The sequence below is a fragment of the Chlorocebus sabaeus genome, chromosome 21 (genome assembly GCF_047675955.1).
Source record: "Chlorocebus sabaeus isolate Y175 chromosome 21, mChlSab1.0.hap1, whole genome shotgun sequence".
NCBI lineage: Eukaryota > Metazoa > Chordata > Mammalia > Primates > Cercopithecidae > Chlorocebus > Chlorocebus sabaeus.
In genome coordinates, this window is record NC_132924.1 from 23,466,477 (window position 1) to 23,493,544 (window position 27,068).

General features: G+C 38.1%; 1 protein-coding gene across 1 annotated transcript in view; it reads left to right on the forward strand.

Annotated features, from left to right (window-relative positions):
* The window catches only part of LOC103227327 (T cell receptor gamma constant 1), a 57,585-nt gene extending 33,541 nt beyond the window's left edge, over positions 1–24,044 (forward strand). The window contains exons 3-6 of the mRNA XM_073008953.1: positions 14,081–14,146; positions 18,008–18,337; positions 21,512–21,559; positions 23,461–24,044. Of these exons, the coding sequence (XP_072865054.1) occupies positions 14,081–14,146; positions 18,008–18,337; positions 21,512–21,559; positions 23,461–23,603 (587 nt within the window). The 3' untranslated portion in view covers positions 23,604–24,044. The remainder of the gene's footprint in view (positions 1–14,080; positions 14,147–18,007; positions 18,338–21,511; positions 21,560–23,460) is intronic.
* Positions 24,045–27,068: the final 3,024 nt, after the last annotated feature.

Below are 27,068 nucleotides of genomic sequence, written 5' to 3' on the forward strand. Positions count from 1 at the left end.
GAGCCAGCATGCCTGTCCAATGTAGGCATTTTTAAGCATCAAATATAATTATCTCATTATCTACTGTGTTATACAACACAGTACCCTTTCATTTAAAAAAATCTAAGTACCTTACCCCAAAACAAGAAGGAACACAGTCTGAAGACATAAAGCAATCATATGCATGAGACTCTGATATGACTCACATGTTTGAACTGTCAGGCAGGGAATTGAAAATAACTGCTGAGTATGTTAAAGGCTCTAATGGAAAAGGTAGACAACATGCAAGGTCAGACAGAGAATTTCAGCAAAGAGACAGCAATTACATTAAAAAAAATCTAATGAAAATGCAAGACATTAAAAAAAAAAAAACTACAGTAAAAGAAATCAAGAGTGCCTTTGAAGGGCTCACCAGTAGACCCTATGGAGATAAGGAAAGACTTGGTTGACATAAAAATAAGCCACTAGATATGACCCAAACTGCAATGGAAGGAGATGAGAAAGAAAGAACAGGAGAGAAAGTGTATCTTCATGGAAGGACAGAACCGTGGACAATATCGTATTTTCAAACATGTTTGTAATTGGAATCCCAGAAACAAAAGAGAAAAAGGAGCAGAAGAAATATTTGGAAAACTAATGGCTGAGAGTATTCCAAATGTAGTGATAGACACCAAACCACAGAACGAAAAAGCGAAGAAAACACCAACCAGGATAAATATAAAAACAAAACAAAATACCTAGACATATTAGATTTAAACTGTTGAAAGCCAAAAATAAAGAGAAACTCTTGAAGGTAGCTAGAGGAAAAAAAGCAGATTTTCCATCTGAAACTATACAAGCAAGAAGAAATTGGAGTGAAATCTTCAAAGTGTTGAATAAAAAAACTGTCACTTGGCATAAAGACAGCTTCAGACAAAACAAAAACTGAGAGAGTTCATTGCCAGCAGATGCACTTCACAAGAAATGTTAGAAGAAGTCATTTAGGCAAAAAAATGATATAGGTCAAAAACTTGAATTCACACAAAGAAATGATAAGCACTGGAAATAGAATAAATGAAGGTAAAACATTGTTCTTTAAATATTATTTTTAAATTGCTCTAAAACAGGAGTTGGCAAACTATTTTTGTAAAGGGCCCAGTAGTAAATATATTCCATGTTGGGGGACAAGATCATCTCTGTCCTAACTACTCAAATGGGATATTGCAACACAAAAGTCCTTGCTACTCTTAGGTGTGGAGGGCCATGGAACTGTTATAACAACCGGGAGGGCATCTTTATTGAAAAGGACACAGTCAACTGGTCTTAGTTTGAGTTCCCCCAGGAAGTGAGCCTCAGGCTTTAAGGACAACTAGTTTGTTTGGGAGATACAGGAAGACTAGTAGGAGAATAAGGAAGTGATGTTAGAAAAGGAAGGCAGAGAATTAAGTTACTTTCATTAACTAGATACTAAATGAGCAACAGGAACCTCATAGAAGTTCAAAACCTAAGTGATCATTTAAATAATAATTTCTTGTTCTTCTGTTCCTGTAATTTGTGGGACTGGCCATGTAAAATAAATAAAATGTGCAGACCCCTATGTGATCTGATGGTCAGTATGATGGTGAACCAGGGAATCTTGCTAAGCGTCAGAACACGATAGGAAAGTAACCACAGAACAGAAAAACGTTCCTGGTGTTATCTTAAGTTACAAAGACAGAGCTTAAAATCGAGCACACACCTTATATCTATGTGAAGCAAATGAAAAAGATGAGCAGATATTAGCCTGTAAGGGAATACAGCAAACTGTTAATAGTAGTTGCCTCTGGCTGGTGGGGACAAAAAGTGACTATTTTCTCCTCTGTTTCTTTATGACCTCTACTGAATCTACACTTGTTTTATGATAGGAAATAACAATGGCCCTTGTTTTTAAAATGTATAAAAATGTTTTGTTTTAAAAGTATACTTCAACGACACAACCTCTGTAAGGTTCCCATTTAATGGTAACATTCAAAAGAAAGAGAATCTGAAATAAGTTTGCTCTGGCTTGGCTGTCTACAGGAGAAAGCTGGGTCATACGTAAGTTAGCTCTTGCCTTAGCCTAGATCCACAGCTAAGTGGATCTAGGTGTTGATGTGCAGTGAGAGCAACTGTGTTAGAACACTTGCTCCCGGGGCATCTCAAAGGCAGACTTTAGGGTTTCTCTTTTTCTCTCTCCCTCTCTGTTTTAGATCAATAAAAAATGTTTATATTTTAGCAAGAAAATGGCTCTTTACACAAACATCTTCAGATAGTAAAAATCGCACAGCAATGAGAAATCCGTTGATACACTGAGTTAGAAAACCAGTTTCACAGGATGTTTGGGTAAAATAGCATGGGTCCCTTCCCCTGCAGTCTGCGGGTCTTAGTTGTGTGTTCAGAGTGCACTTCCTCCTGCCATCTCAGACTTCAGATTTTCTCTGTGATTAGAATACCCCGTGTTCAGCCATCTCTCTGGACGAGAGCTTGCAGAATGCTGCTTCTGCTACCAGGCATCCTGGTGGCCTCCCTGTGGACGTGTGAGTTGCTTTACCCAAGGGACATCTCGCTCATTGGAAGGGAGGCACAGAAAGTGTGGACATTTATTTATTTTTAATGTTTACTTTTATTTTCAGTTCAGGGGTACATGTGCAGGTGTGTTATATAGGTTAAATTGTGTCATGGGTTTTTTTTGTACAGATTATTTCATCACCCAGATCCTAAACCTGGTACCCATTCATTATTTTTCCTGATCCTCTCCCTCTTCACACCCTCCACCCTCTGATAGGCCCCAGTTTGTGTTGTTCCCCTCTATGTGCCCATGTGTTCTCATCATTCAGTTCCCATTTATAAGTGAGAACATATGGTATTTGATTTCCTGCTCCTGTGTTAGTTTGCTAAGGATAATGGCCTCCAGTTCCATCCATGTCCATGTATAGGACATGATTTTGTTCTTTTTGTGGCTGTATAGTATTCCATGGTATCCCTATCAATCCCTTTACTGGGTATACAACCAAAGGAATATAAATCATTCTGTTTTAAAGACACACGCATATGTATGTTTATTGCAGCACTGTTCACAATAGCAAAGGCATAAATCAACCTAAGTGTGGATACTTAAATCACACTATTTTCACGTGGAACAAAGCCACATGGTAATTCAAGCTAAGCTGACAAATTCCACCATTACCTTGAGTTCTTCAGGAAGAAAATGTAAATGTAAACGTCACACCCAAGCTTTCCCTTAATAGAAAACAAACATACTATCTTAGTCAACATCAACATTTCATATTGAAAAATTTCAAAATTTTTGGTTTTTCTTTCAGATACAAGCGGAGACAATCTCATAACACAACTTGTAACATCCGTCACCAAGAAAAAAGGAAATACAGCATTTCTTGAATGCCAGATAAAATCCAGTACCTTCAAGAAGAATGTATGTATACACTGGTACCACCAGAAGCCAGACCAGCCCCTAAAGCGAATTCTGTATATCTCCTCAAATGAAAATGTAGTCCATGAACAAGGTGTTAGTGAGGAAAGATATGAAGCAAGGAAATGGCAAAGTGACTTGTCCTCCAGCCTGAGAATACACCGAGTTGCTGAGGAGGATGCAGGGATATATTACTGCGCCTACTGGGACACACTCTATCAAAATGCTCCACTGTAACTGAACAAAAACGCCTCCCACGCCCGCGGCACCTGTGCAAACACACACCTCCTCTTTTCTGCCTCCTAGAGGCACCTGGCTGCTGTCCACAGAGCACTTTTCTCTGGTGCATGTGTCCTGAGCAAAGTCTGAGCACGAGCCCAAGGGCCCAACCTCTGATGCTCCTTTCAGTGAGAAACTTTATCATCCAACCTCACCCCTCGGGAGCCTGGGCTGGCTTTTGGGCTGGTTAATTGACTTTGAATGAATGAAAGAGTGCTGGAAAATACAAGGCCTTTTGAGTGACATAGACATGGATTTCAAATTCCTGCCGGGCCACTTACTGACAGTGTGATCTAGGAAAGTTCTTAATGTCTTTTCATTCTGTTTATTCAGCTTCAGGTGGGGCTAACATTAGTCACCTCATAGAGTCGCTGAGGTCTAAATGAGCCTCCATATACGAAAGCTTCTGACATGGCGCTCAACAAATCACTTCCTTTGTGTCCTTTCCCTTCTGACTAACTCACTGAGCTATCTCAGCTAAAATAGCGATGTGTAGAAACTTAAAAACAGGCCAGGCACGGTGGCTTGCACCTGTAATCTCAGGTGTGAGTATTGGAGGTCGGGGTGGAAGGATTGCTTGAGGCCGGAGTTTGAGACCAGTTCGGGCTACATAGTGAGACCCTGTCTCTAAAATACATACAAAAATTAGCTGGATGTGGAAGTAGTCACTTGTAGCCCTAGCTATTTGGAAGGCTAAGGTGGGAGGGTCACTTGAGCCCAAGAATTCGAGGCTGCAGTGTGCTATGATGGTGCCGCTGCATTCCAGCCTGGGTGACAGAGCTAGACCTTGTCTCTAAATAAATAAATAAATAAATATAAAATCTTATATTGTCCCCTAAACAACAGTAAATTATAACTTTAATTCTGAAAAACTAAAAATTATGCATGGGAAAAGAGTGGAGGGTAATAAACCAAAAATATTTTTTTCCTCCAAAATTTTACTTCAGTCACAATAGAGTATAACAGCTCAGTGTCTAAAGCAATAACCACATGAATTGTTAATATTTATCACACTGTGAAGTTTGGGGACATTTCCAATCTATAAAATGTACATAGTACTGCAAGAGGTTGTGAAATTATAATATCATTTGTTACCATACACAGTGATTATACTTTTCCTTCAATACTCATGATACTGCATAGCTACCCACAACTCTGACAAAATATGGCCAAAAAGGGAGTGGAGAAAGAGGTCAAAGATAGACCTATTTAAAGTAACACTTAAAAAAACAATAGGAGGGAATTACTCCAAAGGGGAAGTTAACATTGACTTATTATTACAGAAGTGTTTTCACGAGATCTTCTTGGATTTGATAGTTTCTTTACACCAGAACATGACAAATACCACTTCAACAGAGATCTCCCTGTGAAGGACTTTCATTGGTTTTAAAACTAACCTTTCCCTCCCTGTCACAGAGCAACAGCTGCCACTACATCTTCAGTCCTAATCTGTGCTCCCTTGTAGCGTCTACTCTGACTAGCCACTGGCAATGTCAGCCTCATGGGTTTTTCTTGTGTCTTTGGCTTGGGTTTGTAGGTTGACTTTACTCCTTGCTTGTCTTTTCATAATTTTTGTGTCCACAGTCATCTGTTTTCAGTGCCTCTCATTTCTCCTTGTTTTTCAGATGGAGACACCAAAATGAGAATATCTCAGGATCAACTCTCCTCCACACGCAGACAAGACAGAACAGTGCACATAAGGTGCAAGCTATCTGGGGTTCTTCTCGAGAAGACCGTTGTGCACTGGTATCAACAAAAAGAAGGAAAGCCCCTGAGACGAATCCTCTATGGCTCAGCCAAAAATTACAAGCAAGACAGGCCCAATCCCCGCTTGGAGGCAGATGATAAACATGATGGTATTTTTTACCTGATCATTAACAATGTTGCCAAGTTGGATGAAGCCACTTACTACTGTGCCTGCTGGGATCTCACAATGTCACAGAGTCAGAAGGGACCCGAAAGAAAACCTTCCTATGACCACCCCCTGACTGCTTTCATACTCCTGCAACCACAACAGACTCCTAAATGCTCTTGTTCATTGGTTCATAGGCTGTTTGAACAGGGAGGGCCCTTGGAACATATTTAGCCCAATGTCCCCACTTCAGATGAGGAAACTGGGGGCACAGAGACAGCAAGTGACTTGTCTCAAGCTAGTTAACCACAGAGGTAGGGCCACACTCTTGCATTTCAGATTCTCAGTCCAGTGCCTCTTCCTGCCTCTCTTGTGGTCTGTGTTGAACTTCTTTCAGCAGAATCACATTTCTTTCAAAAGGGAACTGTGACAACTTCCCTATGCGTCGTCTTCCTCAGTGGTACCCCTAGGCCCCAATTAACTCTGATATCGGCCAAACATGTAACTACCACACTGCTGAGAAGGGGACAAAGGTCAGCAGGGATGGACTCCACACTCCATCTACCCATGTTGTCTTCCCATAGCTATTTACTGCCCTTTGTTTCTATAGCTTCCTATCTGTTCTGAAATCTCTACTAATCAGAGCAGTTTCCCTGGTATGCCCATCACACATATGGGCAAGTGGGAAGTAGAGATTAACTTTTCTTCTGACTACATTAGTAAATTCTTATAATAGAAGTGCCTGCTGAACCAAGGCTGGAATTTCCTACTCTTCACTCTGAAACCTGGAACCAATCCTAATTGGCTGGCCACACACTTGTTTCAAATCGGGTAGCCCTGGCTTGTTTTCTGCTCTCTTAAGAGTGACCTAGGCCTTGTTCATGTCCAAGGCCTTACCAGCCACACCTAGAAAATAGCAAGAACAATAGTAGCAACCATATCTATATCATTACATTATAGCTCAGTACCTCTCTTTTTGGATGTCTGACAAGTAGCCAAAAAATTATTGATTCCAATTCCACTCCCTTCCCCCAATCTCCAAGCATGTATTATTTTCTTCACCAGACTTTCCTATTGCAGTAAATGGCAACAGTATATTGTATCATCTGATGCAATGGCAAGGGTTTTTTTCTCAAGCAGATAGTGTTTTGTTGACTTCCATGTTTTTTTGTTTCTCCTGGTAATGAGAGAAGAGTGAGGAGACCCAACTATTATTGAGTTTCCTGTGATATGAGATCTGAAGGGAGGTTATAGGACCTCTGGAAACTGGTTTCACCTGCCAGAAAGACACCCACAAACCAGGCCCAACCCTGTGTGGCCCAATCTGAGACTGGAGTAGGCTGTCTCAACAGAGCCCCTGACCGAAACACTACGGACCCAATGTAGAGAACACCTAGTCTTCTAACTTACTGCAGGTTTAGAAACTCTTTGTATTCCCCCTGACATGTACAGGGCAACAGGCCAGCCATGACAGCAATGATTGTCATTCTGAAGTGCATGGCTCAAATGGTCTCATGGATGTTATAATCTCCTGGTGTCACTGAAAGACAAATACAAAGAAAATAAATTGTGAGATATAATTTGATATTCAGATTCAACTAGTCCCACTCCTCACAGATTATTTTGCTAAGTGCTGGCACTGCCTACTCATTGCTTTTTAGAATATGCAAATCAGCCATTTCATCTGCTTTTTATTTCATTTGATATGCTCTGTGCTTCCTAGAAAGCAATACCCAACATCCTTTATATGGCCATTTGAGATACAGATTCTCTGTATTATACAGACATAGACTATACCTGCGAACTGCGTTCCTTACACATATCTTTCCAAGTAATTGATGAACAGGGTTTGGGATCCGGAAAATTTGCACTGAAATCCTGGCTCAGTTTCAGTTCCCTAATTCTGTTTCCTCACATGACTTTTAATAGTAACAACCATTTATAGGGTAAGGCAGAAAGAAAGAAATGCATAATTGGTGCCTGACTCACGGTAGACACCATATTTATGAGTTTTCTTCTCTTTCACTATCAAAAAGCACAGGGCCATGGATTGTCATCCCGGAGCAGGGGGAAGGGAAGCAAAAAGGAGATTTGGGGCTTAGAGTAGAATATTAATTTCCCAAGACATTCTTCCAGACACGAGTCTTTTTATGCAAACATTTCTTGTTTGTCAAAAAGAAACAAGTGTTTCACCAGGCATGTTGCCTGTGGGAGCAGTATCAGTTGAAAAGCGTCTATAATATGCATAGTGGCATGTTAAATACCCTAAGTGCAAAAGAAACCCTAAAAGACTAAATCATCAGGTTAAGAATGAAGGCAGGTGGCACAATTGCTAAAAGGGAGACTGATTGAAAGTGCAGTGACCTGGCCTCTCCCAAACACTGCCCCGGTGTTTTCAGAAACAAGTGAAGATCCACTGGACTATATCGTAACATATCTGATATCATCTAAGTGATGACATATGTGAAATCAAATTATGCTAATTTGTGAAAGTTAGTGGTCCACAGATGGTCAGTATGTGATTTTTTTTTATCTCTTGTACATGTCAGATAATGTGTTTATTTTGCTTCAGACAGTGGTCTCTCTTGGAAGTGTCTTAACTTACTTCTGTACCTGATTTAATTAAGATCCATTAAAATTTCTAAAAGACAAATCAATGTGAAAAATAGTGCAAATTATTATTTTGGTTCATGTTGGCCACCAAACCCTGAAATGAAATGTGAGATATGTCTTCATATCTTTTGATGGCCAAACAAATTTGGTTGAAGCTGTTCTCTATGAAAGTTGTTATCATCAAATTTGAAAAAGTGATGCAAAACTTCAAGCAATGCAGTGCCAACTTGTGCTTTACCTCACTTGACTTACTTGTTATTTATGTATTTGTTCATTCATAACCCATCTTCTTGGAAGCAGGATTTAAGTTGCCTCAGTTTGTTAACTCAAGACATGACAAATGTGGCGGGGGGATGTGTGTGTTCCAAAACATAAGGTTAGAGGCAAAATTGCTCATCTTTATACACATTCATTCAGGTTTCATTTTATGCCTTTAGTAGAACTGAACATTATGGTCTTCACATAGTTTTTGTTTTTTTTGTAAACTTAATAAAAAATGTTATAATTCATTACTTACATTTTTACATTTTATTACTTAAATCTTTCATGGCTGTTGAAATGTAGACAGCTTCTAAGACTTCTGATACTTCCCCACATGGTCTTGGAATAAGGAAAAGCAGAGGACAAAAAGGGATTGAGTGGACATCATCCCATCTATGACAGGTGTAAAGGGCAACTGACAGTCCGAAGTAATAATAACTTATAATTTTCAGATAAAAAGACACAGAAATAAGATGTTTTCATTCTACCTTACGAAGTGAAGTCTCTCTGAATTATTGCATAAACGATAAGAGAAAACCAATCAGTTTTTAGCACCTCCTGTGTCCCTGGCTCTATTATAAATATCTCACAAAAGTCCTGGGAATTAGGTCTAATCCTCTCCATTTAAAAGGTGAGGAAACCAAGACTCTGAGATGTGTCTGTGCCCAAGGGCACAACACCAGGAGTGGAAGAACTGGAATCTGAACCTGGGTTTTCCAATTTTAAAGTGTCTTTTTCTTCATTCCCAACTTCCTGAGATAATAATTTATTTCATAAGAATCTTTTAAAAACTCGAGTAAACTTGTTAATGTTTATTGCTCCAGCCACTCTGTCCATCTCCACCATCTCTGCAACAACGCATAAGCCTCTTATTGGCTTATGACGACCAGCTATAAAACCATCTGCTTCACACAAATTGCTGTCCCAGGCAGCACCCTTGCTTTCTGCTCACGCATATATCTTCCTAAAGTGCAAATGTGATCATGTCACTTTCTTCTCTAAATTTTTTAGCAAGTCATCATTGTCTATTCTTCTTTCAAATACGTTTATTTGAAAATACTATGAAATAGAAAATTGTCCAAATTCTTACTTCTTAAAAATTAATGTGTTAAGTTTCTCCTACCCCATTTCCATCCCATACCCGTTTAATCAATTATTATCCTACATGTTCCTTCTGGCCACGTGTAGCTTTGTAATTTTAGTTTTAATATATTTTGACCCTTTGTTATCTGGGATAAGGTACAGTGATATTTTTATTTTCTTAGGTAATTATTTTCCTAATGCCCATTTCCAAGCAACTCATCCTTTCCTTTCAATTTAAAAATGCTGCAGTTTGTTTTAAATAGGCACACATATTTGACACATTTTCTGGAGAATTTATTTTGTCTATTTCATTATTCTTATATCATTATCATATTATCTCAGTAGCTATATGATGAGAATTAAGATCTACTATGCCAAATATCTATTCACTGTACCATTTTTCAGAAAATTATTTTTCAATCATCTCATAGTTATTCATTCTTTAGAATTTAAAATCAGCTTATCTGGCCCAACATTAAACCTCACACCCTAGAACAACAACAACATGTCGTAGTAATTCTGACTGGAATTGCTGGAAATTTATAGATGAATTTAGGGTGTATTGGCCTCATTATGACAGAAGCTTTTTATTCAACAGTGTATGTTTCTCCATGTATTTAGGTTTTATCTTATGTCCTTAGGGAAACTAAATACTGTGTTCTTCATATCGTTCTTGTTTTTTTTTTTTTGGTAAATTTAATAAAAGATTTTATAATTCATTACTTTTTCACATTTTATTACTAAAATCCTCCATGGTTCTTGAATATTGACAGCTGCTAAGACTCCTGATGCTTCCCCTCATGGTCCTGGAATATGGAAGGCCAGAGAACAAAAGAGACTGAGTAGCCATCATTCCGTCTATCACAGGTGTAAAGGGTCATTGACAGCACCACATAATAATTTTGAATTTTCTATTAAAAAGAAACCCTTTCAAACATAATTTTCACCCAGCCCCATTGTCCTCTCCATTAGCTTGGGGGCTGTGAGCCACCGTGTATGGACAGGTGCCCTCTGTGACCTCATTTATACCTTCCTGAATGAGGACTCAGGGGACTTAGGCTGGAGCAGGGTGGAGCTGGAGTGGACATGGAGGTCGTCAGACCTGTCCTCCTCAGTCCTTGCAACTGAATACCTCTTCTGTACTCAGGAGATCACACAGCAGACCCCGGCTTAAGACGGTAGATTTTTCAACATATCAGATAGCTCGATTTTTGGGGGGGGGTGTCATGCCTCAGTATAATTAAATAATCTATTATTTCATGGGAGATAGAATTCTACAAATTTCTTCTGTTATTCCGGGAGAAATAATAAGTCATTGCAGAACACATTTTCTCATTTGGCATTGCCTTGGTAAAGCATCGTGTTGCCAAATGATAAAAGCGGCTTTTTGAAAGTGGAGACCTTTGTTCAAATTTCTCAAGTATATCTGCACTGACACATTTGCATTGTCAGTTACTGAAGAGTTCCTCCTTTCAGAAGTATCTTCCCAATTGCCAACAGAGAGGCCCTGGTGTTTGTGGAAACAGAAGGGCTTTTCCTTTGATGTAATCTCAAAGCAGTTTCAACACAATTGAACACCTGGAAATTAAAAAAAAAAAAAAATACAGTTCTCTGAATACTTTTCCTGGTAATTTAGAAAAGCAATGGGTTGACCCACTGAGCCTGCTGTTTTCTCTTCCTGCTTTTTTTTTCCATTTCCCTTTTCTGTTGGTGCTTTTCAAGAATTACTGCCTTAGAAGAAAACAGGTAATTTATGAGGAAAAAGTACAAACTATCAGATGTCACAAAACCTATATTCAAGGACTTCCAAAAAAGCCAGAAGATCAAATTGCTACTTCAAAATTGTTGGATTGCTGGTCATGTCATGAGGATCAGAAGGCTGAGATTTTTGTAGAAGCTTAGACCAGTGTGATAGCACTGGTTGGATCAAGATATTTGCTGAAGGGACTAAGCTTATAGTAACTTCGCCTGGTAAGTAATTTTTTTTTCTGTTGTTATCCCAGTAATGAAAAACAGATAGATACTTTTTAGAAAAAAATGATCAACCTTATCTGAATCTGTCACATCCCTGGCCTCAGTATACGAATAGCAATTTTTCAGGTTAGCTGAATATGGAAACAAAACGATTTTGTACATGATATCTTCCCTTCCCTGTCTGTAAGTGGATTAAAATTCTACTTTTAGAATACACACATACCTAACACACACACACACACACACACACACACACACACACGGTAGACTCTGGAGAGAAATTAAAATGATTTGAGGACCATGTCTGTAAACCATTGCTGCAAATCCTTCATCCAAGATAATTTTTTGTAGGTCTTTTAAGCGAGAGACATAAAAATGGAACTTTATTAATTACTTCTTCTCTGTATTTTGAGATACAACATAGTTCTTCCTTCTTCTGCTAGCCTGCCAAATCCATGTTATTGATTTTGATCTCATCCTGAGAAACAGTACGGAAAAAAATTACTTAGTATAGTAAATTACTATAGAACGTCGATATATCCCACTTATTAGTGCTCTAGTTTCTTTGAGGGAGGCTGAAGTCTGTCAAAATTTATGCTATTGGGACTCTTGTTATATCACCTGGAAATGGCCCAGTTTAATAGAATTTGTAAGTTCAACCAGCCATGTCAGCTCCAAGGTCAATGAAAAGAGTCTTCCTAATTTTACATCTTCATTTCTTCATTCATCCTCTCAGCAAATAGTTACTGAAAATAGTTTTTGTTCTGAATGCTGGAGATAAAAGGGCAAAGAAGCACAGTCTCAACACTCAGAAGCTGCCAGTCTGGCAGATAAGTGTTCTAGATTCTGGTTTGGTTGGGCCCTGCCCATGTTCTTTGGCCTGTGGCTGCCGGAGAAGCAGAAGGTCTTGGGTTCATGAGCTCGTTTTCTTTCTTAATTTAGGTAGCAGTTATTGCTTGTAAGATCTATGTATTGTGTTTGGTGGGTGGATTTGATAAAATGACCCGATATTGTTCCTTTAAGGAGAAAATTAACATTAGTGCAGTTTATTGAGAGCCAGACACCATGGTAAATAGCTTCAGTGCTTTATCTCCTTCCTCATCAGACCTATGCCAGAGGTCCTCTTAGTCCCATTTCACAGATGAGGAAACTGAGGTCTAGAGAAGAGCAGTTACTTTCTTAAAGTCACATGATTAGTCACTGTGGCAACGACTGGGATCTAGCTAAGGCTATCTGTTTCCAAGTGCCTGGTCTGGACCCTTATGTGATATTTAGCATTATTAAGTCATAGTTTTATACTTTGAATATTTCCTCTTCTGTAGCTTGACCCTATGAATGGACTTTTTAGGTGACTATTTTTCTAGTACCAACTTCCAATTTGTATTACTATTTGTATATTAATATAATTATTCTATTTCTAATTATGGCACTGAAATGACCTCTCTCTCCTCCAAAAAGTCATATGGAATATGCATGCATTAAATATTCAAAATATAATTTTTACGGTATTTCTATAGAATGAGTCGTTTTGACATCATTCCGCTCAGTTGTCTTTCTGTATTGGCATCAAATTTGCTAGATATGTTGAAACTGATGAAGGAGCTATTGCAGCTATGCTGTATTGCAGTGCTAAGTTGCGTAACTCAGAGCTGCCTTGGATTCTCTGTGGAGTAGCACACGATTTAATTCAATGAAACTGTAAGGGTATTTTCAAGTCAAAAGGAGTAGTCTTTCAGCAATGAATCATCATTAAGAATTCATATTTTGTAACAACTTATCTGGTATTCTATCAATGAGAACTGGATTCTAAAAAGAAGTTACTCTATTTATTTTTATTTTTATTTTTTGAGATGGAGTCTCGCTCTGTCACCCAGCTAGAGTGCAGTGGCACCATTTCTGCTCACTGCAGCCTCCGCTTCCCAGGTTCAAGAGATTCTTCTGCTTCCACCTCCTAAGTAGCTAGGATTACAGGCACCTGCCACCAAGCCCAACTAATTTTTTTTTTTTTTTTTGTATTTTTAGTAGAGATGGGATTTTACCATGTTGGCCAGGCTGGTTTTGAACTCCTGAGCGCAAGTGATCCACCTGCCTCAGCCTCCCAAAGTGCTAGGATTACAGGCGTGAGTCACCGTGCCTGGCCAAAAGGAAGTTAATTTAGAATCAATCTAGATACCCATCCCTCCACACATATGAATCACAAAATACCTATAAATCATATTGAGTATTTACTGAATGTCAAACATAAGAATCCTATTACTGTCTGTCTTTGAAAATTAAGGAAATATTAACTCTAAATTACACTTAAGACAAATTGTATACATGAAAACTCTTTAGGGAATATTTAGAAGATTCAGGTAAAATCATGAGAAAAGTTAAAATCAGACTCTCTAATGTATGTGATACAAGGAGAGAATGTACATAACCCAAAGTGCCCAGGGCAGGGTGAGGTCAGTTCTTAAATTCTTGATTGCCTTCAGAACTATTATGATTTTGTTTGACCTTTGTCTTGACTTAATGTCAGCCAATTTTTATGTCTTTATGTAAATATTGAAAAAAATGCTGGCAAAATTTTAAGACAAACACAAAGGTAAATTCTTGTAAAGGCTTCTCAGGTGGTGGGCAACAGTTTGGCAGAAAAGTCAAGCTATTTGGTCCCGGAACAAAGCTCATCATTACAGGTAAGTTTTCTTTAAATTTTGCAATGTAGAGAAGGGATGGGAGGCAGGCATGCAGGAGCTGGCTCAGGTTTCTAGGATTCCCCCCTGGTTTGGTCACTGATCATGGTGAAATCTCCAGAGAGGTCAGGTGACTTGGTTCATGCCATGGGAGTCAGAACTTTTCCTGCCCTAGCATGGGAGACATTACTAAGGAGCTTAGACCAACTGCAAATCTCTAAAGGATGGAGGCCTTATGTTCCACTGGTATCTCTCTGTTGAAAGTTTTGTGAACAAGTTTAGTTTAGAGATTTTGTTTCTTCAATTCTAAAAATAACCAATGGAAAAAAGTAAAAAAAGTAAAAAAAAAAAAAAAAAAAAAAAATTCAGCTACCCTCCTCATTTGGTCACTGAAAGATGAAATATTTGATAATTTGACCAAAGAATGATTACTATCAAATGTAAAAATATTTCACGGTGTGACCATATTTAAAAGTGACATAAGCTGCATTTGTTGTTATTTAAATTGGTCCAATGAGTTTGTTTATTATTTGTTAGCTTAAGCTTAAAGATGTAATTTTGCCTGGATGAGAGAAAACATCTCATAAAGATATTCTTGGTCTATTACATCCACTGAAATGAACGTTTTCAGAGAATATTCACAAAGTTGATAAAGCATTGAAAAAAATGAAAGCAGTTTTATAGTTTTATTTCTTTAATGCTTGAGATGATATGATAAAATTAACTTATAAGTTAAAAAGTGACCTTTTGATTCTCTTTTATCCAGTTGACTTAACGTGAATGGTAGCAATCAAAGTCATAATTTGTAGTTTTCTGAGAAGTGATTTTTCAGGAAAGTGCAGTGCAGGAAAAGGTATGGACTTTGTTTCTTGATGACTCCTGGGGCTGCCACTTTCTATGTAACTGTTCTTTAGGAAGTGTATTTTGATTCACCAAGTATTCAAATTATAAAAATGCTGGTTCATTATAGAAAAATTGGAAAACACAAAAATAAACAAAAAATTATAATTTGATATTGACCCTCATCACATTATCTGTTAACTTTTATTTAAACATTTTTTCTATGCTTTTTGTTTGTTTGCTTTACAAAGTTGGAATCATAGACTAGACACACAATAATAGATCTGGCTTTTTCACTTCACACTACTTCATAACCATTCTTTTCAAATGTCCTTAATATTTTGCAATAACAGAGCAAAGTTGAAAGTTCTGATTTCAAGTTGATCTGTACAATGAAAGTAATGGAGATTATTTATCTCGAAGGAATATTGTATATATTACATGAAATTAAATATGGAAATTACCCACCAGAATGCCTGGCACTTGGTAGGTGATAGAAATATTAATTCCTCTTCCAGAATTCAAGTTACTACCCATGAGAGGTCTTTATACACTCAGGAATATAGATAAATGTATCAACCCCATCTATTCAACAACTCACTTCAGAACAAATATCACTATTTGTAAAATGCTTTCTATTTCTAAAAAACTAATTGTACCTGCTTCTAAAAGTAATTAGAATGTTTTATGTATTATCTTATATATGATCTGCTTGAATACAAGGTGATTTTTCATTTTCCAGAGAAAATTTATATAAGTTTAAGAAAATATGTATTTCCCCTCTCCCAACTTGCATATGTAAATTTATAGGGATATAGGTAAAATAGTCAAATGTCTACTTATAACATTTAATTTCTTAACTGGATCATACCTACAAAGTTAAAGATTACGTCAATACCAATATCAGTTGAGAAATATTGGCTTTGGTGCCCTTATATTTCATTAAAGATTTTGTTTTGATGCTTCACATGCATCTAAAGCAACTACCTTAGAGCAACTTTCTAAGGCATCTCAGTTCTCAGTGTCCATTTTGGATTCCTCATATGATGGTGTCCCTGAATATTTTATTCTGAGAAACAATTATCCACTCACAAAATAAAAGGAAATTATTTTTTCCGATTTATTCTGTTATTCTACATTTGTATGAAGTAAGTAAAAACTACAGGGACCTTAGCCCCAAGTAATAATGACCAAATTCATGATACATTTCTTTGCTTTTTCTTTCCTTTTACCAGTGCTATCGCCCCAAACTAGCATTCACTGAGTTCATTTCATGTTGATATCTCGTCCTGTTAGTCCTTCTGGATCAAAGCAGAGTATTTGAAGAACATTTTTTAATATGAGAGGTTACACAAAGACTGTACCATTCATAAGGCACCCCCCGCCCCCTGTTGTGAGAGAAAATTTTGGGAAAGAAAGCCTCATTTTATGTTCTGGCAGTTTCTTTCTGTCTATATAAATTTAGTATGTAGGTGTCCCTATCACAGAGCTAGGATTTGCAAACGTGATCGCCATTCCTAGTGTCTTATTTGAGCTTGACCATTAAATAAATACAGATGATCAAAAGCTCCAAGGAAAGGAGAAGGAAAAAGGCCTGTGATTACCTGGCAAGGAGCACAGGTTAAAATTTTATCTCCAAATGTAGGATAAAAAGGTAGGGGAATACATAAAATTCTGATAAGTGTATTACTGGATAAGATTAACGCAAGAGTATCTCTGAAAATAATCAATAAAAATGTTTAATAAGAGTTTTGGAAATGTTGCCATTTTTGTTTCTAAATTCAAGAGATGGTGAATAATCTGGAGGTACAGCTGTAAATACTGCTCCACCCCAAAACTTGGAGGGTGCAGACGTGAAATTGAGATGTTATATAAAGATAGATATTAACTAGGAGGACTGCTCATGGTATATACATTGAAGCTACATGGTCAACTTGATAGACAGTACGTACACGTGGAAGTAGATTCTCACTAAAACAAGTGACTGTGTATTGTTAAAAATAAAAGTGAACAAAATGGCTAGGCATGGTGGCTCATACCTCTAATCCCCACACTTCGGGAGGCTGCGACAGGCAGATGACTTGAGTGCAGGAGTTTGACACCAGCCTGGTCAACATGGTGAAATGTGTCTTTACAAAATACAAATATTAGCCAGACATAGTGGTGCATGCCTGTAGTCCCAGCTACTTGGGAGGCTGAGGTGGGAGGACCACTTGAGCCTGGGAAGTTGAGGCTGCAGTGAGACATGATTGTGCTGCTGCATTCCAGCATGGGCGACAGAAAAAGCCCAGTCTCAAAAAAAAACCCAAAAAACCAAAAAAACAAAAAAGAAACCAAAAAACTGACATTTATTCATATGGGAAATAAGATAAATAGTAAGATTTTTAAAATGTGACATTTATTCATATGAGAAATAAGATAAATAATCAGATAAATATGGTGCATCACAGAATCAGTGAAATGAAGAGTGGGAGGACACAAAATTGTGGAACATGAGAATGTGTGTTATTTGGTCAAAGAACATAAGTTACAAAGGATGGAAAACGGAAGTGGGAAAAGGACCAAAGAGTCTCATCTGTAGAGAGATCATTGAAGTTATCTGATCTTTTTCCCCTTTCCCCTGCCATCCACCTTGAAAACATGCTTCACTATAATGAAACTAAAGAGATAAAAAATAAAATAAATATGTTCATGAACATTGGAAGCCTTGGTAGGAGGCAGTTAAAAATCACACTCCCTCACAGCATGTGCAGAATAAACAAAGGCCAGGTTTTCATCCAGCATCTGACACTTGAGAGCTGTGACTTTTGGTAAGTTATTTAACTTTTTGATCCTCTTTTCAACATCTGTAAAATAAGCACAGTAATAAGTACTGTGCAGCCTATCCTGGATGAAAGGCCCCGGTGGACACTAGCTCAATGGCACCGTCTCTTTTTATTGTTATGTACTAGGCCATTCCAAACCGTGCAATGTGTGTGTTTCTCTCATGATTCTTTTAAATTCATATTCCATTTCTCCCCATAGATAAACACCTTGATGCAGATGTTTCACCCAAGCCCACTATTTTTCTTCCTTCCATTGCTGAAACAAATCTCCATAAGGCTGGAACATACCTTTGTCTTCTTGAGAATTTTTTCCCAGATGTTATTAAGATACATTGGCAAGAAAAGAAGAGCAACACGATTCTGGGATCCCAGGAGGGGAACACCGTGAAGACTAACGACACATACATGAAATTTAGCTGGTTAACGGTGCCAGAAAAGTCACTGGATAAAGAGCACAGATGTATTGTCAGACATGAGAATAATAAAAATGGAGTTGATCAAGAAATTATCTTTCCTCCAATAAAGACAGGTATGTGTTTACACATATCATCTCTCAGAACACGTCTTTGAAAGGGAATCCTGCATTTTTTCCTTTCATTATTAATGAAAAACAAGCATAAATCTTTCTTAATTGGTGTCACATTTAATGGTAGCATAAATGCCCTGCTACTTTTCTATAGAATTAAAATGGTGTGGGTTTTGGAGAAAATGAAATTGAAAAGGTTACTGAAGGTTTCTCAGCCTCAGCTCCATTATCCAAAATAAGAAATCACATGCTGGTTTTTAGGGTTGTTAGATGGATTAAAGGAAACAATATACACGGAAGCATCTAGCAACGAAGCAAGTGGTAAACGCTCAAAAATAGTTCTCCCTTCTCTTGATGACTTTACTTGATCTGGAAATAAGAACAAATATATGCCTTTCAGGAATGTTCTACTAAAGCAGGCAGAGTCACCTCAATCTTGCTACCCACAAAGTTTAACCTAAAAACGATGGGTTCATTGTTGACAAAATGATATTTATCTAAAAACAGTTCCAATTTTCTATTTCCTTTGCCGAGACACAAAGGGGAGGCAAATGTGCAAAGCCTGAGGGTAGTCTTACCACTGTGCTTACGTGATCTGATTTTTCCAGTGATTAGGGCAAAATAAAACATATAGTAAGTTCCAGGACAGTGAATATTATACAGGCGACAAGTTACAGTTTTATAACGTGTTTTCCTTTACACTAAATTCTAAAAGTAAAATGTCTTTCTACCTGCTTTTTTTTTTTTTTTTTTTTTTTTTTTGAGACAGAGTTTCGCTGTTGTTGCCTAGGCAGGAGTGCTGTGGCACCATCTCGGCTCACTGCAACTTCTACCTCCCGGGTTCAAGCAATTCTCTTACCTAAGCCTCCCAACTGGCTGGGATTACAGGCGTCTGCCACCACACCTGGCTAATTTTCATATTTTTAGTAGAGATGGGGTTTCACCATGTTGGCCACGCTGGTCTCGAACTCCTGATCTCAAGTAATCAATCTGCCTTGGCCTGCCAAGTGCTGGGATTATAGGCGTCAGTCACTGTGCCTGGCCTAAAAGTACAATGTCTTTCATGCACTTATCAAGGCAACTACGTTAAGGAGGACACTGCTCTTAATGTCATTCCACAGTAGATTTCTAATGCTCTTTCTTAGAAGTTTGTTTCCTTCTGAGAAAAGCTAAAAATATAACAAGGAAGTGATCATATTATATAATCAATGAAGTGCTTTTAAAGGAGATAAAACTAATCCGGTCCACATTTGCAACCAACCTTGATTGAGAGAGAGAGAGAGAACTCAGGATACTCTTACAGATTTTATTATGAGGAATAGTTACTTTATTCTTTTTATCTCAATCAATGCATGGAAATAAGTGATAGTCATTTTCATTTATCTTTTAATAAATAAAATTAACCTAAGGAAAAGAAGAAAACATTGAAAACCCATTAAAGTCAGCCCTTAAAGATATTTGGGCATGCAGACATGATAACTAACATTTGCATTCGTGAGACTTACCCAAAACCTATGCCTCAAGTCCATTTTTGAGAATACATGAAATAAAGATCTCAGTGAGTGCATAAAACTGCACACCAGAATCATATCCGTATAGATAAGAACACATCTACTAGAAAAATAATAAACCCAAACACCAATGCGACTCTGTTTTCTTCTGCTTTAAAATATGTTGTCTTTGTTTGCATGTTTGCGTCTTCCTTTTTTTTTAAACATCACAGATACATTCAACTCTCACCTCAGGTTTTATTCAGAGAACTATCAATGTGACTTGGCCCATCTCTTTCTCGTCCCAGAAAGAATTGCACTGAAATGCTAAGCTCCTGTAATAAAAAAGACCATTTGCTGAGAATAATTAACATACTCAGAGATTTTCTTAGAGTACACAATGGTGACGTTATATTGTCTCTTTATAAATTACTTTCTATCTATTTCTGTGGATTATTTCTACTAAGTACTTTTCAAATGTCCAATTTCTTTTCTTTCCCTATGACTACTGTCTGAATACTGGCTCTGTTGTTCACTGATACGACTCTCAGCAAGTTGCCTGCACTTTTTAAACTTCATTTCCTCATTCAGAACATGGGGTCATACATAATACAACTCACTTCAGTGTTATTGGAGAATTAAACAAAAAATGCATGGGAAGCATTTAACATAGTGCCTGAGACAGTAATGAATACTCAGTAGATATTAGCTTTTGTTAATGTGGTTGTTATTATGTCCAGAAACACTATTCCTCCAGAAAATCATGGGTATTTGCTGGGGACGTTGGGGACATGCATGGTTTGGAAAGGAATGACTGCTTTTTTCTGCTTAGGTGAGAAATTTTTCTAAGCCAGACTCCTTCAAACATGTAAGATTCTGTTATGGATTCTAGGACTGAAAGAATTCTTGGCCGGGTGTGGTGTCTTATCCCTGTAATCCCAGCATTTTGGGAGGACAAGGGAGGAAGATTGCTTGAATCCAGGAGTTCAGAACCAGCCTGGGCAACATGGCAAAACCCTGTCTCTACAAAACATACAAACAATAGCTGGGCGTGCTGATATGTGCCTGTACTCCCAGCTACTCAAGAGGCTGAGATGGGAGGATCACCTGTGCCTGGGAAGTTTGAGGCTTCAGTGAGCCGTGATGACACCACACTATACTCCACTCCAGTCTGGGCAACAGTGAGACACTGCCTCAAAAAAAAAAAAAAAAAAAAAAAAAAAAAAAAAAAACCCAAATTAATCTCTTTGCTGATCTTATGTCAGTAGTGTGTGTTAAAGGCTGTAAAGTAACCACTTGTTCTGTTTATTTTTCCATTGAACAAATATTTATCAAAAACATACTTTGTGGCAGACACTGTGCTAAGACTATGAATACAGAAGGAAAACCAAATGATCTTGGATACTACACTCCAGTTGGAATAAAAAAGAAAAAAATATATTCTTCATGAACTTCGACATATTGATGTGCAAAAACATAATATATGAATTAGATCTATCTAATCACATAGAATTAGACCAATTATTTCTGGAATTGTGGGCTCATATTTTTCATAACTGTCCTGCCTCTCTGTTGACAGGTTTTATCAATATTCATTTAATTACACACACACACACACACAAACATACACACACATCTTGACAAATAATGGGCATGAATAATTGACTAGTACTTGCTCTCATTCTAGATGTCACCACAGTGGATCCCAAAAACAATTGTTCAAAAGATGCAAATGGTAAGTTTTTGTGTTTTTTACTTCCTCGTGATCATTTTAACTTTTGAACTTCTCTGGCTTGAAAAATCAGGGAATGGATTTTGTTAGGTTGGATGCTGCAGAATGGACCTTGTGATATTTTAAATTAGTCCCTCCTTTTCTAGGAGTTGTATTAACAAAGCAAACTACTGCTTTGGGGTATGAGATGACTGTAAATTAGAGGGTAAAGTGATATGCTTTTAACTATTTCAAAAAACATTTTATTCATCCAAGTGTCTTTTTTTTTTTTTTTTTTGGACAGAGTCTTGCTCTGTCACTCAGGCTGTAGTGCCGTCATGATCTCAGCTCACCACAACCTCTGCCTCCCAGCTTCAAGTGATTCTCCTGCCTCAGCTTCTCAAGTCGCTGGGACTACAGGCGCATGCCACCATGCCTGGCTAATTTTTGTATTTTTAGTAGAGTCGGGGTTTCACCATGTTGGCCAGGCTAGTCTCAAATTCCTGACCTCGTGATCTGCCCCCTCGCCCTCCCAAAGTGTTGGGATTACAGATGTGGGCCACTGTGCCCGGCCTCATATCTTTTGTTTTAATGATTGGGGAAAACATGATACCATGTTGCTTCTCGAGTTGTTTTGTTTTAGTCTTTGGTCTTTGCTAGTAGCTAATAACAAGAACTAGTGTTTATCAAGCGCTTTTTACACAGAAGGGCTTGAGTTGTGTTCTGCATTTTCTTGTATAACCCTCTTAATACCCCTATAAAATGGTACATTATTTTTTTCTCACAATTTACACTCCCTTTAAAGCAAATAATTATAAAAATCCCTATACATGTCACACAGCTAAATCTGGGATTTCAAATCAGGCCATCAAACAAAGAGTTTATGTACTTAGTAAGTTTCCTATTATTTTTCTGCAATAGAGTCAGATAGCAAGAAATTACAAAGCCAGGAACCCAAAGCAAAAAGGATATAATGTGGGGATGGGTGGGTGCATGGGCTTTGCAGAGTGAACTTCACTCCAGCTCTTTAAATGATTAGGTGTAAGTGACCTATATTTTGTGAGTTACATCTTTTTTAATCAGCCAACGACAAATAATTACATCAGATTCACAGTTTTTGAAGAGATAACAGCATGAATGTGAGATGTCTAGCATAGGGTATCTCATTTAGCAGACACAGAATGAGTACTTGTTTCTGGCCTTTTCTCTCTACATACGCACAAAGAATGTGACTAGACGCATTGGCTCTAGCCCTGCTCAACTTTCTTCTATTTCCAATACCAAGGGGCTCTGACTTAAGCTGCAACACCAGGCAAGGAGGGGCAGTAACATCTCACTTGATGAAGGGCAGGGAGTTATGAACACATCACTTTTCCACACCACGTACTGATGTTTCTGGAGTTCTGACATCATGAAGACAAAACATGTAAAATGGAAATTTCTGCAGGCAGAGACTCAGCCTCATAGCTTGTTGAGTAGCCACTGGTGGTCCACCCCCACTGTCTTTACTTATTCCTTGACAGCACATATATCTTGCAAAACCTCAAATAATATTCAATGCAATCACCCAGTAATAACATAGCCATAATCAGAGACATTTAGGAAAGACAGGTGAGTGTGCCACAGCTACCTAACACATCAGCGAATCTGGATTAACCACTTTCTTTGCTTTCCTACAATGCAACCTTACTTTTTAATAGCTTGGAATGTTCTACGTGAATTTAGCAGAGGTTGTTAATCAACTTGAAAGCTGAACTCTGACTTATCTGACTCTTGGTGGTGGTGGTAGCAGTAGATGCTTACTTTTAGGTTTTGGTGGTGGTAGAATATCACTTCAATGTAAATCGTCAGAAATAAGTATTTGCGAACCCCTCTCCCGTTAATATATGTCATTCTGTAAAAAGAACATGTGAAATTTCTCTTAGATGCACTACTGCTGCAGCTCACAAACACCTCTGCATATTACATGTACCTCATCCTGCTCATCAAGAGTGAGGTCTATTTTGCCATCATCGCCGTCTGTCTGCTTAGAAGAACGGCTGTCTGCTGCAATGGAGAGAGACCGTAACAGACGGTGGCACAAGGACACCATCTTTTCCTCATCGGTTATTGTCCCTAGAAGTGTCTTCTGAGGATCTAGTTGGGCTTCCTTTCCGGGTTTGGGCTATTTCAGTTCACATGTGTGTACTATTCTATCATTGTTGTAAAATGGTTTTCAAACCAGTGGGCACACGGAAAACCTCACTCTGTGATGACAATGAGGAATAGCCATGGCAGTCTCCAGCACCACTCTCTCCATACTCTCCACAGCTCCTCCAGCCAACCCAAATAGCCACTGCCATAGTGTAGACAGCCTGTGGCTTCTAGCCTTGTCCCTCCCTTAGAGTTCTTTAATCAGGTAACTACCTGGAAGCCTTTCATTTTACACGCCCTGAAGCAGCTTTCTTTGCTAGTTGAATTATGTGGTGTGTTTTTTGTAATAGGCAAAATAAATTTAAAACAATGAAAAGTTGACTTTTGTCCATGTGTATTTTAATTGGATGATATCGAATTGAAAACCCAAGGTAAGAAACCTCATGGCAATTGGGCTATGGAATTCTGTGTTGGTTGTAAGAATGGTCCAACATCTCATTTCTCTTTCTTTCCCTGAGCTAGTGTCTATGACACCTTCTAAGAGGAATCACAACCAAATGAAGGGGCCCATGTGGCTTCTGTTTTAAGTGTCACCAGAGTCACCAGATTAAGCTGGTTTAGGACATTCCAGTGGCAACAGGACACCATCTCCTGTGACGCGTACCGTGCGAGCTCAGCTCTAGAGTGTTTTGCAGACACCGTGTTTCCTGATCCTCACGATACCCCCAGGAGAGCTGCCCTAACACCAGAGAGGCAGTGTGATGGAGAGGCTCAGCACATGCTCTCTGGTCCCAGGAATCCTGGGTATGGTGTTTAGTATCTGTGTGACCTCAGATGAGTTCCAGGAACTCTATGTGCCATAATCTCCTCGTGTAAAATGAAGTTATAATGCCCCATTTCCTGAAGTTATGTGGATTAGATGAGTTAATAGCACCTGGCACACACAAGTCCTCCACAGTATCAGCGTGCACTGTTGGTAACTCTACTCTAGAGACAGTAATAAACCAAAAAGTATCTGCCACACGCCTCAATCAACTCAGAAGTTTGTTTTGCCTAGATGAAGGGCACGCCCAGAAGAAAATAACACGGAATCACCGAAACAGTCTATGGTCTGTGCCTTTCTCCAAAGATGAATTTGAGGGCCTCAATATTTAAAAAAGGAAAGTGGGCTGGAGGGGAAAGAAGAAGTGTATGACAATCCACACCTTGCAAGAGGAAGGGAGCAGGCAGGGGAACTGCCACATTATATATTCATGTTGCACTCAGTAAATCAGCATTTTACATAAGATACAGTGAACATAGAGTAGCTACTTCTGGAGCTGTTTGACCTTTCATCTGTAGTTCTCTGTTTAGGCACAAAAGGAAAGGCAGCTTCTCCCATGAGCCAGCCTTTGGCTTATTTTTTTCTAAAACATAGCATAGTGAATTGGGGTCCTGAGTTTTCCTTTTCCTTTCATACAGTCGATTTCACTGGAAAATAAATAGGTGTGGTGTTGAAAAATAATATTCATAGCATAACCCTATTAATCCTATTGTGAGATAAATACATTTGAACATTTACGTGGTTCTAAAACACTCAAATTTTTATTTAGATAAATATGGATTTACATATATAAGTATCCATGTACATATATATATGTTCTGAGTTACCCTTCTTACACAGGGAGTGTGCAACATATATTATTCTGCACATCTCTTTTCATTTATAAATCCTAAAGCTCTTTTTATGTCTGTATACAGGGACACTTCACTGCAGGTATTTTTCTTTTCTTTTTTTTTTTTTTTCTGGATGCAGTCTCGCTCAGTCTCCCAAGCTGCAGTGCAGTGGTGCGATCTTGGCTTACTGCAACCTCTGCCTCCCGGGTTCAAGAGATTCTCCTGACTCAGCCTCCCCATTAGCTGGGACTATAAGCTCCCATCAACATGCCCAACTAATTTTTGTGTTTTTAGTAGAGACAGGGTTTCACCAGATTGGCCAGGCTGGTCTTGAACTTCTAACCTTAAGTGATCTGCCCGCCTCAGCTTCCCAAAGGCCTGGATTTACAAGCGTAAGCCACGATACCCAGCTAAATACAGGTATTTTCCACTGGTGAACATACTTTTAATCAGTGTCTTGGTTTAGTTCCAATCTTTTGCTGTTATAAAGAATGCTGAAACGAATAATAGTGTTTTATGTCATTTGAACATGTGCACTGGTAGTTCCGATAGGTATTGCCAACTTGCCCTCCATAGAAATAGCCTTAACCCCTTCTCCCACAATGTGTGTGAAAGTTGAGAGCGTACTGCTTAATGTTGGGGCTTTGCTAATTTGACAGGTGAAAATAGTATCACATTGTGGTTTTAATTTCCTTTTTTGTTCCTGTGAGTGAAGATAAACATCTTTTTATGTTTAAGGTCTATTTTATATTATTCTGTGCCATATTTGTTCATGTCCTTTGACCGTTTTTTCTACTGAGTAATAATACAAATAGGCATGACACTCATTTATATGTGTGTCTGTGTATTTCTGCAGACAAAGATAAAATGTTCCATGTATGGCAGGTGGGTGAAAAAAAGACAAGTGATTGTGTGTTTTCTGTTTTCTCCAGTGACTCCTTTTAAAGTAAACATTTTTGTACATTAGATTTAAAACAATGTGTTACTGTCCTCTCACCCTTCTACATCCTTTCCACATTTAGAGTAAATACAATACTCCCTAGCCCTTCATTTTCCCCACCAAGTGGCACACTGTCTCCAACCTTCTCTGCATGCTGTATTCACTCCTGGATCTTGTACACTCATGTGCTGAGTCAATGAACAAGAGGCTGATTGAAAAATTAGTTCATGGAAGTTCAGAAACCCTCATCCCAGGATCAGCATGGAATAAAATTTGAAACTGACTATGAGAAGAAAATGCAAACTACTTCTGTGATATTGGAGACGGTTAAGTTTTCTTAAACAGCACTCCAAAACACCCAAAGTATATGGCAAGAAAAAAAAGAGTTTGACTCCTAAATTAAGAATTTATATTTAATGAAAAGATATTTCAGATAGTTAGTTGGCAGACAGATTTGCCTAAAATATTTGTTCCACCCCAAATTCACAAAGGATAAATGTCTAAAAACCACAATGAACTTATTCAAGTCAAGAAATGAATAATAATTACTATTATTATAATTTGTTTATATCATTTATATTTATTTATAATATGGCAATATAAAATATTATAATATAATAATAACATTCGTTGACTGTCACTTGTCACACACTGTGTGTATTATTTTATTTAATCTTTACAAATCTATGAAGTAGTTGATCTTTTTACTTATTAAGGCGGGGAAGCTAAGACAGAGTTTCATGAGGAAACTTGTTCATGGTCACACAGTCAACAAATGGCAGGGCCAGGCTGTGTCCCAGGCAG